Source organism: Biomphalaria glabrata, chromosome 5, assembly GCF_947242115.1.
Source record: "Biomphalaria glabrata chromosome 5, xgBioGlab47.1, whole genome shotgun sequence".
Taxonomy (NCBI): domain Eukaryota; kingdom Metazoa; phylum Mollusca; class Gastropoda; family Planorbidae; genus Biomphalaria; species Biomphalaria glabrata.
The window spans coordinates 42,167,832-42,185,157 of record NC_074715.1 but is presented as its reverse complement, the minus strand read 5'-3'; the positions used below and the strand labels follow the sequence as shown (position 1 = coordinate 42,185,157).

The window sequence follows — 17,326 nt, the reverse complement described above, 5'->3', positions numbered from 1 at the left end:
TGACCTAATTGTGGTCCAGCGGGTGGGCATCCTGAGACACGCAAACGTTAGCCAGCGAATAATATTTCCTAATTGTACCAGAACATACTGACCAACACAAACTGTGACTAAATAGTCTACGGATTAAGTTCTATTTACTGCTAATACAATAGACAAAACAGCGCACTATACACTTGTGTCTGTACTGATCGATGAGATATTCCATGGAGCCACTCCCCCCCCCCCCCCATCTTGAACGCATTCGCGCCGCGTTGCACCAAGTATAAGAAAGGAGTGCAACTCATTACAGTACATCGCTAAATGCTATACAACAACACAACAGTCACTCTGACAAGTGTATATTCAATAAACCTTCCTAAAACAATATGCCAGATCTCTTCAATTTAATTTTTTTTTCATTATCCACCTTTCTGACAACGTGCCACTGATAGTTCGTGCTGGAAGAAACATTTATTTAATTATTTATATTATAAAGTACATTTCTCGGGAAATATAATAATCTGTGCACTTTATAGCAATGCTGTTCATCATTAATTATCCATTAATTCCATCTATACATCTTCCAAGGCATCCATTCATTCAAGTTGACAGCCAACTTATATAACCAAGAGAACATTTGTCGTGCTAATATTTTCAGACCTTGAATGAACTTCTGGGAAGAAGAAAAACGGTTTTGGTGTTATAAAAGCGAAATAGAAAAGCACTTTCTGGAAGCCAGCTATTTACCGTCTAGATCTGAACCCTAGCCTTAACATAGAGCTTTACCCTCGTCATCTCGCTCACTCTTGTTCCATCAGTTTAGTGCATAATGCACGCTGCTCATCGGAACCTGTCGCAAGTAAAATATTTGCAAAGATTTGACCCTTTGTAGCGACCGAATCACCCCCATCACAACGGCAAACACGCTCCGTCCCTAGCTCCCTCTTCTACGGTTTCAATGAACAACAACAAAAAGAGAAAGAAACTTTTTTTTTCAGTCTCTTCTCATGGGCTCAATCTTTAAGCTAGAAATCTTTCCTTTTTTTTTTTTTTTATCTTCTCTTTCTTACGCTATTCCTCGGTATACTCTTCTTTTGGGTTTTCCTCCTGAGTAATCAGACAGTACACATCCTCCAAGATCCTCGTTCGAGTGAAATGAGAGGCAAGGGAGAGAGGAGGGGGGAGGAGAGAGAGAGAATCGAGCATGAAGATGGAGAGACAAAAAGAGTGAGAGATGGTAAAAATAGGAGGAGCAAAAATCGATATTGCATCCTCAGCGGACGCGATGAGGCGCGCTCTTGAATTAAGAGGATAAAAGAAAGATAGTAAAGCTGTACGAGATTACGAGATTTTTTTTTCTCTGGGTCTAGAGTTACACGGGGCCCCGGCGAGGGCCCTTCATATCCCATCCACGTACTCTTCAAACCAACGCGTAAAAGTCATTGTGTTTGAGGGTGTATGAAGACTAGGGGAAAGGGAAGGGGGTGGCTTCTGATGATGATAGAATGACGAGAGTGTAGATTTTCAGATGGTGGATCATAATGGCGGACAAGACATGACGAAACGTTAGCGCGCAATGGAAGGCTAGTCTAGACTTTAGCTTGATAATAGTATCAAACCCGGCATTCTAGTTATGACCAACTCATGGAACCCTAAATGAAGCATGCCACTAAACCCCTAAAACGAACATAACCAAACCACTTATAAGGAACAACTTTTGGCATCTGTCCCATTACAAATTATATATAACAATCATCCTTTTCTATCAGCAGATGTGAGCTGTTACCACGTGACTCAAGTGTATATCGACAAAGCCAGTGTTTCCCAAACTGTGCTCCACGAACCACTGGAACAATAAACTTGTAGGTCATCACTTGTATTCATCTCTCTAAACAAATTAAACAACGTGTTCCGCTTAATATTCTGAATGTGTGAAGTGTTCCTTTATTGAAAAGGTTTGGGAACCACAGGACTAAGCCATCAAATCCAACTAATAACAAGTAAAGCTAATAAATAGTTATTTATTTATCGACTTCTAACTATTACCAGACGATTAGACCCTGGTGAAATCATCAAATCTGAACTTTAACTCACTTAAGTGTATTATTCTTGTGATCATCAAATGTGAACTTTAACGATCGATTAGAATAGAATAATACACTTAAGATCGATAGATAAAATCCCAAACTTCTAAACAAATAACTATTCGTTGCTGGAACACATGCTTTTAAAATCAAGCGATCTACCTCATATTCAGAAAGCCACATAAATCTAGACAAATTAACAACAAAAACCGGAGCGGGGACAACTCTAAAAAATCTAAAACGTTACAGTTCAGTTTCTTTGAAAGGAAAGAAAACAATTTATCTTGACCCTAATCCCGTAAAAAAACAAATTGAATGAAGATAAAGAAAAAAGATAGCCTCCACATCACAACAATAATCACAAAATAAACAGCACGGCCTTAAAACCAACCAATAGTAAACGGACAATTACGGCTTTCAACATCACGTGGTCCTGACTTCCTGTAACCCCGACTGACCTCGCCTATTGCAATCTATTGTTCTGTGTCCGTCTCCAGCTCGCGATAGACTTACACAATGGCGGTACGCTCGGAACAAACAGAGGGAGTGACGCGAGAAGAGGTTGATTGGAGGAGGGCGGGGAAGAATGGGGGGGGGGGAGGAGGCTGATTGAGTCTAAGTCTAATACGGCCATTAATTTCACAGATGATGTATTCGATCCATAAAAGATCTTTCGACAAGCTTGTATCGATTGGTCGCAGAACACAACCCGTCGCTTTATAGAGACGTAGAAGCTTTATTGTTTTGATAGTGCTTTTGTTACGATATTTCTGGAATATTCGACTTCTTCATATAGAATAATACTACAAACACTCATCTGAAGTCAATTATTCGACATAAGTGGATAGACAGATAGATAGATAGATAGATAGATAGATAGATAGATAGATAGATAGATAGATAGATAGATAGATAGATAGATAGATAGATAGATAGAAACTTTTATCTGTGGATCGGATATTTTTTCAAGGACATAACTCTCTACAATTACAAAGAACTGAAAAGTCGTCTGCGCACATTTCTGCAAGATAATTTGTAAACTGAGGGGGGGAAAGACTTATTTCAATAGCTCAATGGGACATAGAACAAACTAGTATTTAAACATTAGAATGAAAGAAAACCGCAATATTTAATGTAAGTCTCATTTTGAACTTAACAAATCTCTTATACTATTGAATAACAAATCTCTTATACTATTGAATCTGATTATTGCCCTATCATTTAATCAATCAAAGGGAAACATTGATTGCATTAGGGGAGAGAACACTTCCTCGTCATAAATCGGTATAAGAGAAACTCGAGGTAAAGAAGAAAAAAACTTTGCAAGTTCATATGAACTGTCTCTGGGGGGAGACGAGGTTGGCGCCGATCTGTCACACGAAGGGCGTGAACTTGTCCAGACTCGCACTGGCCGGGGGCCGCTGTGCCTTTGACCAAGACAGAAAGGGGGGTGAACATAAGTAGACAAAAGATATTTATTGTCTCGTGCTTTTCTGCTGTCAACAATTTTTAATCCATTTTTTTTACTGAAAGATTTCTCAAAATAAACATGTTTATATGTTTTCACTAAGAATCTAGAATGTTCTTAAATCGATGCTACTATCCATTCCAGCTGATTGCTTCATCGTCTTCAGAATTCGTAATCAAGGCAATCGATGATTTGACTTAAATCAATACAACAATTTAGCAATTTAAGTTAGTTTATTTTTGTCCCAAATTTGAGCTTTTCAAACAAAATTCTACAAACTGTTTTACTGGTTGTTTTTGTTTGTTGGATGAAGTACTGGGGTCAAGGCCGTCTTTAAGAGGTCTAGGTTGGCAAAGTCTTTCCACTGTAAGACTATCAGCATTTATGATAAATATTTGTTGATGCTTCTTCTTCCTGGTGAAGATTTTTGGGATTTTTAATTTCGGGATCTTTGGTACCTGACATTAGTTGGGTAAAAGTAAAGGCAGTTGGTCATTATGCTGGCCACATGACACCCTCGTTAACCGTGAGCCACAGAAACAGATGACCTTAACATCATCTGCCCTATAGATCGCAAGGTCTGAAAAGGGAACTTTACTTTACTGTTTTCTTTAGTTTCAAATTAAAATGAAACATAAGTATGCATGTTTTAATGTTTAGCATGGGCGTAGCCAGGAGGGGGGGTTTGGGGGTGGGCGGTGAGCTCCCCCAGACCCCTTTGCTGGTAACTAACTCTAGGAAGAACCCATTCTAGTGCACAGTAAACGTATTTCGAAAGAATGAAGGGTCAGAATGTAATAAAGATTAATTATGTGTGTGTGTACACACATACAAACACACACACATATATATTTATTTGCGGGGGGGGGGGGAGAAAAATGCCCCTCCCCCCCCCCCCCCGAAAAAAATCCTGGCTACTCCCCATGATGTTTAGAAAGTAACATTGCACATTAATATGTTCAAGAGGCCAAGTTTAAGTAAGAGAATCTGCAGTGGAGCAGACAGGGCCAAGTGCCACTGATGGAGTGTCTGGGCGTTCAGAACGAAATCGCGCGGGGCAGCACAGAAGAAGTGCACGATGCGTCAAAGTTGTAATGAAAAATTTCAACAGCAGACTTGGCCAGGTTTCTCTGTATCTTCATGATGCAAATTAAACGAAAAAAAAAAAAAAAAGAAATACTGGAGACTTTGAAAGGGAGACGTGGAAATAAAATGTATATACTCCACAGCGTAAAATACATTTCAACATACACAATACACTCATAACCTTCAGGTAAGGTTCTAAGAGGAGTCAACCTCATTCAGTGTTTGTAAACATATTGAAAGTTGGCAAGTGAGAGAGAGAGAGAGAAAGAGAGAGAGAGAGAGAGAAAGAGAGAGAGAGAGAGATTGGAGTAGGGAGAATGGAAAGCTTATTGTATTATTATTATAAAATATATAAATGACTTCTAAAAACACATTGCTTCATTTTCATATATAAATCTATGTTAACATTGATTGATTTTTAAGTTCAATTTTATAATCAGGTAAAGGTATAAATTATTAGCTGAAATATTCAACAGGATGCCCCCATTTCCTTTTCATTATCTGTAAATACCTTTCTCTTATTCACTTTGTTCATAATCTTTCTCATATTGTCTTAGTTTATAATAAAGATGTACGATGTCTCAAGCGAGGCTAAGAGAGAAGGGAAGAAAATGTCAAAGTTATTGTATAATAGCTCTGTTACATCAACTATTTGGATTGAATGTAGCAGCAGGAGTAAAAGACAATTTGAATCACTTAAGTATGTTCAGACATCGAGGTAATCAAGTCGTTCCAGCACATAAAACAAGGACACCAAATCATTTCAATATACGATGGCAGGGTCCGTTTCATTTCACAAAAAGCAGTTCACACGTAATGAATTGGAAATAAAGACGTGACGAAACAGAGATAGTTTAAGAGAGAGAGATGGGGGGGGGGGGCTCAGGGGGAATGGGAGGCAAGGTGAACTAGGGCGCCATTCTACATATGTCCTAGTCTACTGTTTCCGGCACTAGATGGTCAACCATTTGCAATTCTGATTCTCTCGGAGACCCGCGTGTTAGCGGTCATTTATCTTGAGGTGTTTCCTGTCAGACTTGCAAATGTTTTAACGAGTGAGGGAGGCCAGTATTAAAGACCCTCTGATCGTTTTAACGCCCGACTGTGTAGACCTCAACCCAAGGGTTCTCAAAACTGTTCAATTCGTCTCGTTCAGTGGTCTTAATGTGGTTTGTGGGTATTTCGTTTCAGATGAGTATCTCATGTACCTCATTCATAAACACTTCTCGCAAGTAAATTACAGTCTTGTTGTACATAAATGATTACAGCAACACAGACAACAGATATACACCGCAGTTACAGCAACACAGACAACAGATATACACCGCAGTTACAGCTACACAGACAACAGATATACACCGCAGTTACAGCAACACAGACAACAGATATACACCGCAGTTACAGCTACACAGACAACAGATATACACCGCAGTTACAGCTACACAGACAACAGATATACACCGCAGTTACAGCAACACAGACAACAGATATACACCGCAGTTACAGCTACACAGACAACAGATATACATCACAGTTACAGCTACACAGACAACAGATATACATCACAGTTACAGCTACACAGACAACAGATATACACCGCAGTTACAGCAACACAGACAACAGATATACACCGCAGTTACAGCTACACAGACAACAGATATACACCGCAGTTACAGCTACACAGACAACAGATATACACCGCAGTTACAGCAACACAGACAACAGATATACATCACAGTTACAGCAACACAGACAACAGATATACATCACAGTTACAGCAACACAGACAACAGATATACACCGCAGTTACAGCTACACAGACAACAGATATACACCGCAGTTACAGCTACACAGACAACAGATATACACCGCAGTTACAGCAACACAGACAACAGATATACATCACAGTTACAGCAACACAGACAACAGATATACATCACAGTTACAGCTACACAGACAACAGATATACATCACAGTTACAGCTACACAGACAACAGATATACACCGCAGTTACATCTACACAGACAACAGATATACACCGCAGTTACAGCTACACAGACAACAGATATACACCGCAGTTACAGCTACACAGACAACAGATATACACCGCAGTTACAGCTACACAGACAACAGATATACACTGCAGTTACAGCTACACAGACAACAGATATACACCGCAGTTACAATAGAATAAAAACATAAGACACAAAGATATTTCAGAAAGATTTCATTACTAGAAACTATTAATGTCACTAAGCAGATAAATGAAGACAATGTTACAGTTGTAGTGGTAGTAGTTATTGTAGTTGTTGTTTGTTTGTTGTAGTTGTTGTTTGTTTGTTGTAGTTGTTGTTTGTTTGTTGCAGTTGTTGTTTGTTTGTTGTAGTTGTTGTTTATTTGTTGTAGTTGTTGTTTGTTTGTTGTAGTTGTTGTTTATTTGTTGTAGTTGTTGTTTGTTTGTTGTAGTTGTTGTTTATTTGTTGTAGTTGTTGTTTGTTTGTTGTAGTTGTTGTTGTTGCTGCTGTTGTCACTGTTATTGTTGTAGTTTTAGTTGTTGTTTGTTTATTGTTGTTGTTGTTTGTGTTTGTTGTTGTTGCTGTTGTTGTTCTGTTGTTGTTATTGTTTTATTATTTCAGGAGGTGAGAACGGGTTAGACGTATAAGAGCAGAGCATTGGGGAGAAAAAAATGACAAGAGAAATGATTAAAACATATAAGAGAAGAGACGGGAAAGAATTAAAGATGTGTATTAGATACGGACAGAAATAGAGGTAATACAAGATAAAGAGTATACAATTTAAGGGATATCATAGAAAAAATGGGTGGGGGATGAAGAAAGAAATAAGAGAATAGTGAAGAGATAGGAAAAAGGTGTAAAAAAGAGAAAGGTGTAAGAAAAGATAATACAAGTAATGATAGACAAAAGTCTCCAAGTAACAGAAGACGTATACAGCCAACGGCAGACGGATTAGAACAGCAAGACAAAATAAAATGGAGGACACTACAAGACGGAAGTCATTAACTCACCAGACGACACCGCCATGATGGAGCCCAAGGCTGCGATACAATATATCCATAATACGATCCTGATCAAGGAATCCATGGTGATGGCTGGAGCCGTGGTATCTGTGGATGTTGTTCCTGATTTCAGAAGGATCTCTTACGTACAGAGATAAAAAAAAAGGTCAGATGAAGGTCTCACCACAACATTTGACCGCAAGTCTCTGTCAGCCTGTCACGTGTTATGTGTTGTGCTTGGTCCAGACTGACCAACAAAAATATACTCAAGTACTAAAGCTTCCTTACACTCTCCTGAGACAGATGACCATTGTCCACACTGTGGAACAGAGAAGAGAGACAAGAAAATAATTATATGACTATATGCATATATCAATATATTGATCTATTATCTTAGGCGTAGCTAGGGTGGGGTGAGGGAGGTAGAGAATTTAAAAATCTCCCGGCACCCAGCTTGAGGAGGGCCTCCAAACTTTTTAGTTTACATTAAATATTAAATATTACGCAAAATGCAAGGGCCCCCAAAGAGGTCAAGCCCCCCGGGCCCCCAAATGATGGTATATTCCTAGCTACGCCCCTGTGTTTTATATAGTCTTAACTGTTACTAAAATGGATATTCAAAGTAAATGGAATGTTCTAGTGAAAAAGTAAAGTGAAATAAAAAGTACATTAAGAAGCCACCTGAGACAGTCCAAGCTCAACAAACTAGTCAGACATCGTTTAACGACAGTCCTATTTTATTTTATTAACATTGTTTGTACTAAGTACTCTGGACATCCGGCACACAAGTGTCAAACTGAAACTAATGATCCTGTCTTTATTTTAACTAAAAAAAATGCTGGATAAATGGCGTCGTTACGTTGTGGGTGTCCAGAGTGTGTTCTCGTTAATATTGTTTTTACGTAAAACTGTTTAAATAATTTTCTTCTTGGCCCAACCATGCGGAACACCACGATGAAAAAGTCATGGAGAGATAACTCTTTTATTTCTGCTAGTTGGACTAGAGTTACCCCATGTAACATGTGCGGGGACAGATAGGGCAGAGAGCGAGGCTCAGAAAAAAAAAGGGGGGGGGGGGCGTATGCTACGCCGCGAGTCGGCTCGTCTAATATAAATTACATCTTGATTCAAGATCTAGAAGGAGATCTAGACTAGACTACATCTTTCAAGCTGTCGCTTGTTCAATGAATGACATTGCTGTCGCTTGTTCAATGAATGACATTGCTGTCGCTTGTTCAATGAATGACATTGCTGTCGCTTGTTCAATGAATGACATTGCTATCGCTTGTTCAATGAATGGCATTGCTGTCGCTTGTTCAATGAATGACATTGCTGTCGCTTGTTCAATGAATGACATTGCTGTCGCTTGTTCAATGAATGACATTGCTATCGCTTGTTCAATGAATGGCATTGCTGTCGCTTGTTCAATGAATGACATTGCTGTCGCTTGTTCAATGAATGACATTGCTGTCGCTTGTTCAATGAATGGCATTGCTGTCGCTTGTTCAATGAATGACATTGCTGTCGCTTGTTCAATGAATGACATTGCTGTCGCTTGTTCAATGAATGACATTGCTGTCGCTTGTTCAATGAATGACATTGCTGTAGCTTGTTCAAAATGAAGTGACACTTTTATGGACGAGTTTATATTTTACTCTCATCCCCAGATTCACGATAATTCAAAATGCGACATTGTATTGCTATGTTAGAAAGATTTTATACACATTGATTTCAATGCGTGTCGATACGACAAGGTCGTTCAAAGGTCAATCGTGACCAGCTCGTCGCAACAACCATTACTTAGCTGCTTCCTAATGGTCTTGTAATTATTTCTCAACTCCGCCCTGTTAATTGAACATACATATATCCTTCTGTTATATTACGTGTTGTAAGAGTATAGAAGAGATTCTTTCCATTGCAAAAAGTCAGAGAGGAATGGAGAAAGACGGTCAACAGATCTTGTGTGGTGCCTCAAGGTCCAAAAGGAATAGGTTAAGGCGATGGTGAAGATAATAAAATTATTTTTGTGTGTAACCGATTTCATTTATCATTCATTAGATACAGGGCTTTTTTTTATTTTCATTAGTGATGATAATATAAGTGATTATAATAAAAGTGATGATAATTTGATAACATTTGAGAATAATTTACGTGATAACTGCAACATAGGTAATAATATGATAATGTAAATGATAACAATTTATATGATAAACAAACATGCGGGGAGAACCTATACATCTATGTGATGACAGTGTATGTGATTACAATAGAAAAAATGTCTATGTATATTAAATGATGATAATCTATGTGATGATAATCTATGTGATGATAATCTATGTGATGTCGGTCTACAAGTTTTGCAATGGCGGTAAAAGTCGGCAAATGAAATAAAAGGATTTCAACAAATCATTTTGTTTTGACTGTTGAAAACTCTTTCTACTATTTGGAAACTCTTTCTATTATTTGGAAACTTTTTCTATTATTTGGAAACTCTTTCTTCTATTTGGAAACTTTTTCTATTATTTGGAAACTTTTTCTATTATTTGGAAACTTTTTCTATTATTTGGAAACTTTTTCTACTATTTGGAAACTCTTTCTACTATTTGGAAACTCTTTCTACTATTTGGAAACTCTTTCTACTATTTGGAAACTCTTTCTACTATTTGGAAACTCTTTCTACTATTTGGAAACTCTTTCTACTATTTGGAAACTCTTTCTATTATTTGGAAACTCTTTCTACTATTTGGAAACTCTTTCTACTATTTGGAAACTCTTTCTACTATTTCAGTCGCTACAAACTGTTTCTCTTCAAGTATGTGTTTGAAAACGTGTCATTCAAAACAAGTAATACAGCAATACAGCAAATCTAGCAAAAGATTTTTAAAAATGCTATACAAATAAACACCAAAGCCTATCTGAGGGAATGAATCGCGAAAATCACTGCCATAACTCTCAGTACTGCAAGGTTTAACTCCATTTTTCTACATAAATTATAATTAATTAATTACCACTAATTGATCAACTAATTGGTTTATTTTTGTATGGATTGGTGTACTGTCATCGACTACGAACAGTTGTACAAAATGTAAAACTTGATCCGAGAATGGGAAGTGGGAGAAATTTGTACCAGACAGACAGACAAACGGAATGAGTTACTATAAGCTTTGTAACAACTCCTAAAGAGAGGGAGGCTCCTATTCTGCAATAACTTTGTTATCACCAGCTAGCCTTAGGCAAGAGATTAGAGTATTAATCCTAACAACGTACGGCTATTCATGCCACGCCTCCTTGTCGTCTCAGATTTTATGAATAATTAAAAGCCTGAATGGCTTACATGGCGAGACGATGGCGAGATAATTAATGTTAAGAGCGACGCACATTGGATGTAATGAAATTTTTTTATTTATTGCATTTCTGCATAGCATTCACAAAACAGGCTGGACAAGACTCCATCATGTTAGCCCCAACGGCTGGAGGCAATGTTGGTGGTCAAATAATTTGTGGCTCAGAATTTTCTGGACAATATTTTATAAACATGTCTAATCATATTCCCAGGTGATGGCTGAAGTCACTGATGGCGTCTTTTACGTTTCTTATGACGTTCGTTAAATTAAATTAGTTTCAATAGTAAGTGTTAATAGCAATAATCTAAATGGATCGTCTTTGGGAGTAAAGACGCTTGAGTAAAGAACCCATTTACAGTTTTAAACAAACACACACACAAAAGACAGACATACAGGCAGGCAAGTAGGCAGGCAGGCAGATAGATAGATAGATAGATAGATAGATAGATAGATAGATAGATAGATAGATAGATAGATAGATAGATAGATAGATAGATAGATAGATAGATAGATAGATAGATAGATATTATAGAAGCCTATATTTCTGTCTCACATCACTGGGTTCATAAATATTTAGACTTGGAAGAAGACACAGTTTTGGACGGTTTGGTAACGTGATTAGAATCACGTCACGTGACTCCAATGTAACGAGATCTCGTGCAGCTGTTTGTGGGAGGGTCTGACACTTCCGGTAACGATGGCCATCAGCCATACACCAGTAGCATCGCCATAAAGCTTACCTGAATGTAATCATGAAATATGATAGAGATTGATCCATCCTCAACCTAGCAGGACGATCAAGTAAAATAAAAATATGACACACGACCAAAATGATGCCAACTCCAAACGAAATGTTTAAAAATGTACCAAAACGGAACAGAAAATGGTGTCCACCTATTTGTCTACATAGTTTGGATATCAAAGTATTAGTATATCGCAGCGTGTTATTACACAAATTAAAATTCACTTACAATTAGTAAATGTGTTGTATTGTGTAACCATTTCAAATTATTTTGAAGCTTCGCTGCAAAATTAATGAATCAGAAGCAACCAAACTGTATTCAAACAAATAGAATATAATTTTTCGATTTCTCTGTCCTATTTAACGGAAGTCTACAAAATGGGAACATGATTATCACTCCGAAATAATAACTTATCAAAGTCACTCAACCGAGACAAATTTCAATCAGTCGTTGTCATTGTATCGATCTAAAAATTGTACCATATGATCAATGACAGTTGATGTAATTCTCTATAACGGTCAATGCTATTCTGGACCTTGTGAAGACATTTTGATTTGAATTGTTGCCTCGTTCTGTAAATGATTTCGTGAATTCTAGATTCTAGGTTGGGAAAAAATTCTTTGTTTTTCGTTGGTTGAAAGCTATGAACCCAAGACTGTATTATAATTGACCAAAAGATTTATTTTTTAAAACATCTTAGTGGCACGACATAATTTATAAATAAAGACTTTCCAACAGACAACATTCATTTCCAACACAAATAGAAACATTGTCTATAAAGATAACTTAACACTTAGAGAATATCCTCTAAGATCTATTACTTCCTAGAGCCTACTTCCTATAGAGATAGAGGAGCTCTGAAATGCACTTTTTCATTGGTTTCATGCTTCACGTTTACTGAACCACGGGAAGGAATGCGTGTGGGAATGGGAAGGTGGTGTAATACCTGTCTAGATTTGCCACGTGATTTTATATATTGCATAACTCCATCTGTCTCCAGGCCGCAGCTGACGCCTCGAGTCAAGAGTCTTAGCGCCACTGTCCGTTTCATGATCTTTTTATGACGTCTTATTACCATTGTTATAGTTAGCTATTGCTAAAATCTTGCCTCTCGGTCTGACTGTAATCTTTAGTTTTCATTCTGGGTTGTTCACAAATCAAAACAGATACAAGAGACCAAAAAGACTTTGTCAACCAATGTTTTGTTTATAGAGAACATCTATCACTGCAGCATATTTGTTCAATATATTCCCTAGCTAATCAAATAACATGGGACAGGTAGAGAAGTTAGAGAGATTGAATACGCCATTTTTTTTCTAGAGACGAATAAGTCCGATATTTTTTTTTAGTCAAAGAGTTATGTGGTTTCATTAGGTTATTAAGCCGTTTCGTAAGTCATTATGTCTTTGCATTAATGCATGAAGTCACTGGGTCATTTGGTCGTTGCATTAATTAATTAGTTTCATCAAGTCATTAGGTCGTTGCATTAAATCATTAGGTCGTTTCATTTTTCATAAAGTTATTAGGTCATTGAATTAAGTTTTCGTTACACAATGTTTAAATTTTGTGGTACAGGGTTAAATGTTTAGTTATTTAATTACTTGATTGCGAAATCTGATGCAAGAAAATGGTGAATGGTATTCAGAATATTTATTAGTCTAATTAAGAAACTTTGCCAATAAAAGGACCTTCCAGATACGTCAGCTTAAGTGTAATCTTATGAGTAGAGTCCCACTCGGACGTAAGAGCCACGTCATCAGCACTTACGGCGTCCAGTTCGTCCACATCAACAACACTAATGCTCCAAGACTGACCAATGATGATGGAGTGTCAGGATGACACTGGGGTCAAAACGGTTTCCAGTCTGAGTATTTCTCGGGCTTGTTTTTTTTTCCCTGCCTCTGTTTCTGTCTTTCTGTCTGTCTGTTGGTCTGTCTGTCCCTCTCACTTCTTCAACCACTTCCTATGTGGACCACTTATTAAAAACAAATATCACTACGGCTTTACCAGGGGCGCTAAGTCGAGCAAAGAAGATCAGTCCGAATTCTCGAACCTGATGTCGCCGCATCTTCAGTGGGCTAATGCCGTATGATAGGTTTTGAAAGGGATTAGGGAATGGAGGTCGAGAAGGTGTAATGGGAGAATCCTAATTGATTAGGTCATTCCCTGTCACCAGGCCAAAAGCTGGAAATGAGGATGTGGAAGGGACCTGGACGTGTTTATGAAAAAGCTTTTATTTGTGTGGAAGGTGTCTGTGTGTGTGTGGTGTGTGTGTATGTGAGTGTATGGTGTGTGTGTATGTGAGTGTATGGTGTGTGTGTATGTGAGTGTATGGTGTGTGTGTATGTGAGTGTATGGTGTGTGTGTATGTGAGTGTATGGTGTGTGTGTATGTGAGTGTATGGTGTGTGTGTATGTGAGTGTATGGTGTGTGTGTGTATGTGAGTGATGCCGAGGTTGAGTTTGATCTAGACCATTCGTTATAGAAGGCCTCAACACTGACCTATGACGTCACAACTTGTGGGCAGTGGAGAACAATAGTTTGTTGACACGTCGTACAGACGTGCTACGTGTCAACGAGCTATTGGTCTAAACTGCCCACAAGTTGCGACGTTGCAGCTCAATGCTCAGGCCATGACGATTGGTCTCAGTTAGATCCTATTTAGTCTTGTGTGAGATGTCACTAAATAAAAGTATTTTTACATTTAATGTTCTTTTCATATTTTTTTTTCTCTCTCTCTCTCTCTCCTTCTCTTTATCTTGCTATGTTTTTCTTACGGTGTGTGTCCGGGTGTATATGTCTATTGTCTGATGTAATTTGGAGATGGATTACCTCAAGTGAAATGTATACAAGAAGTTGCCAGCTGATAAAAGGGGGACGGAGATGCAAAGACGTGTCGATGACGAGACCAGTAAAGTTTAAGTGAATTGAGAGAGAGGTGATACAAAAAAACCAAGACATTAATAAAACAAAATCAAGTTTAATTTGTTTAAAATTGATAATTTCCAGCTTTATAGAAATGTCAAGCTAATGACTACTCCTACATTGGTAGTAGGTTTTACAGCCTACACCACAACACTGTTCCACTGGCACGTTGAGTTTCTTCCCCTATGATTCCCGATGACATATTTGTGAAGACTTGATCGAAGAGGGCAGTACAACAATAAATACATTTTCTAGTTGACGTGACCAAGTGATCATGGTCAAGATAAATGGTTTGGAGAGCTCAGTTTAAAAAAACAAAAAAACAAAAAAACAAAAGAGCATGCCATCAAAAGAAAGTGATTAGATTTTGCACTTATCATCATATATCCATCAAATTGTCAGTACATCCATAGGACAAATACCACAACTTTTGGTATAGAGCTCCATGTTATTATTATTTTATATGTGTGTGTTTATTTGTGTGCGTGTGTGTGTGTGAAAAAAAAAAACAACTATTTTTCCTCTGTATTATTCAATATTCGACCTAGCCTTCGATCCAATGTTAACACTTATATAGCTCTGATAAGACCACATAATACTATCCCAAAGAGTTAAACATAGACTCATTTAACTCATCCATGCTATCACACACACACATACAACCAAACCCTAACACTAACTCATGTCCTAAAATGTAATCCATTGATTAAAACAAATGGACAAATGTACACAAATTTAAGATATGGTTTATGCGCGTGCAGTGATGTGTAACTTGACTTTCTCTATTCATTGTGTTACTAAAAATCTCTGTAAAGTTGAGCGAAAAAGAAAATTTTACTCTCTCACAAATTGGCATATACAGAATATGGTCACTTTTATTAAGAGCGGTGTCAGAAGTGGGTCATTCTGTGGTGTGGTGGACCTCCCCCCTCCAACAATTGTAATACGTTAACTAGATCGCAAAGCTAAAAATGTTTTGTGCTCTTGCTTCTGTAAATAGATCGACCATCAATCGTGACAAGTTTCCCATCTACGTGAGCGCCTCATGCTGTAACTCGCATCGTTTACACAGGGGTAAATCCCTTATTTACACTAGTCCCCCTTCTACAACACGTAAAGCTGATCAGCTGGCTGACTGGGCGTGCAGATACATCGTGCCGCCCCCCCACCTCTCTTTCCCAATCCTCACCCCCCCCCCACTTCCCTTTTTGCATCATCAGTGCAGGACAGGCCATCGATCCGTATTCCAAGATGTGTTTTATTTATGGCCTATTTTTACACATAATTCCGGGATTAGAAACTCTCTCTCATTAATTCTGGCCCGTAGCGTCTTTCGTACAATACCTGTCAGCATCTTTTATTACCATAGAAATTAATAAGAAAGCAACCCCAATTTTTGTTCTGCCTGTCTTGTTTGTATGTGTGTGTGTGTGTGTTTATAATAGCACCTAAAATTAGGAGCTTAATATAAAGTATACGCGTGCAAACTAAGTCAATTCCTTCAATTGTATCTATCATTCTTTAAAAGTATAAATATTTCCTGAAGACGGTAATAGTTATGGTAAGAATAGATTTATTATTAGCTTGGAAATAAATGGGCCTTCCCAGCATCTACAGTAATCTACACAATCATCAGGCAACGACGCATGCGCTGGCTTAGTCATATCCGCCGGATGGAGGACAATCGCATCTAGAAAGTCATTCTTTTTGGACAACTCGCTACTGACTCACGAAAAAAACCTCCGATATGTGGATATAATCAAACGAGACTTCAAAGCAGTTGACATCAAAGTTGATTACTGGGAAGACATAGCTCAAGACAGCACTATGTAGAGAGAGATGGCGACCAAGAAAGTAAGAAAGCTGTGGACAGCGAAAGAGCGTTGGACCAAGCTCAGGAAGAAAAGCGTACCAAATGAAAAATGGCTGGCTCCTCTGTCACCAAAGAGAAAGCCACCTTAGCCTGCGGTGTATGTGGACGGGAGTGTCTCTCCAAAATAGGGTTCCACAGTCACATGAAAGAGTGTCCTACGAGATATTCTATCAGATGAACCATAGTCATTCTACAACAGGAGGAGGCCATCCAGTTCCTGTAGACGGTAATGGTAAGACTACATTCATTGTTAGCTTGGAAATGACCAGAATTACAGGATTTATATAAGAGCTACACAAGCTAAAACCTAAGGCTCCCACCTTCATGGAGGCCCCCATTCCGAACCCTTTAAAAAAAATACCGGGGATATTTTTGTATCAATGATAATCTCAACTTAAAGTTATATTGTTTCTCTACCTCAGTTCTTAATTGTATATCAATTTAACCCTATAGGCATCCGAAAATCAGATTTAGCACTGACATAAATAAAAACATTATATCTGGACTTCTAAGGGCCCCATACCTGACATAGCTCGAATTACCAAACTGCGTAAAATTGGGAGATTGGACATCTTATGGAAAGTAAATCAAGACTTTAAAACGAACTCTAATTATCACACTTGGTAATAGTTATGTAATAAATAAAAACCAAAATCAATAACTCTACTTGTACATGTCTTAATAGAGACGTTTGAACTCGGAGAGAGAGAAAGAGAGAGAGAGAGAGAGAGAGAGAGAGAGATGGCAAGGGGCTAAATGCTTCGATTGTTAGAAACTTGCCATCCGTACCTAATATAAAAAGCCCTAC

The 17,326-nt window shown here is 38.0% G+C and overlaps 1 protein-coding gene across 1 annotated transcript in view; it reads right to left on the bottom strand.

Moving 5' to 3' along the window:
- LOC106062903 (uncharacterized) overlaps positions 1-17,326 on the bottom strand; it is a 327,773-nt gene that overhangs the window by 251,462 nt on the left and 58,985 nt on the right. Inside the window, exon 2 of the mRNA XM_056030660.1 lies at positions 7,643-7,952. Within this exon, the coding sequence (XP_055886635.1) occupies positions 7,643-7,718 (76 nt within the window). The 5' untranslated portion in view covers positions 7,719-7,952. The remainder of the gene's footprint in view (positions 1-7,642; positions 7,953-17,326) is intronic.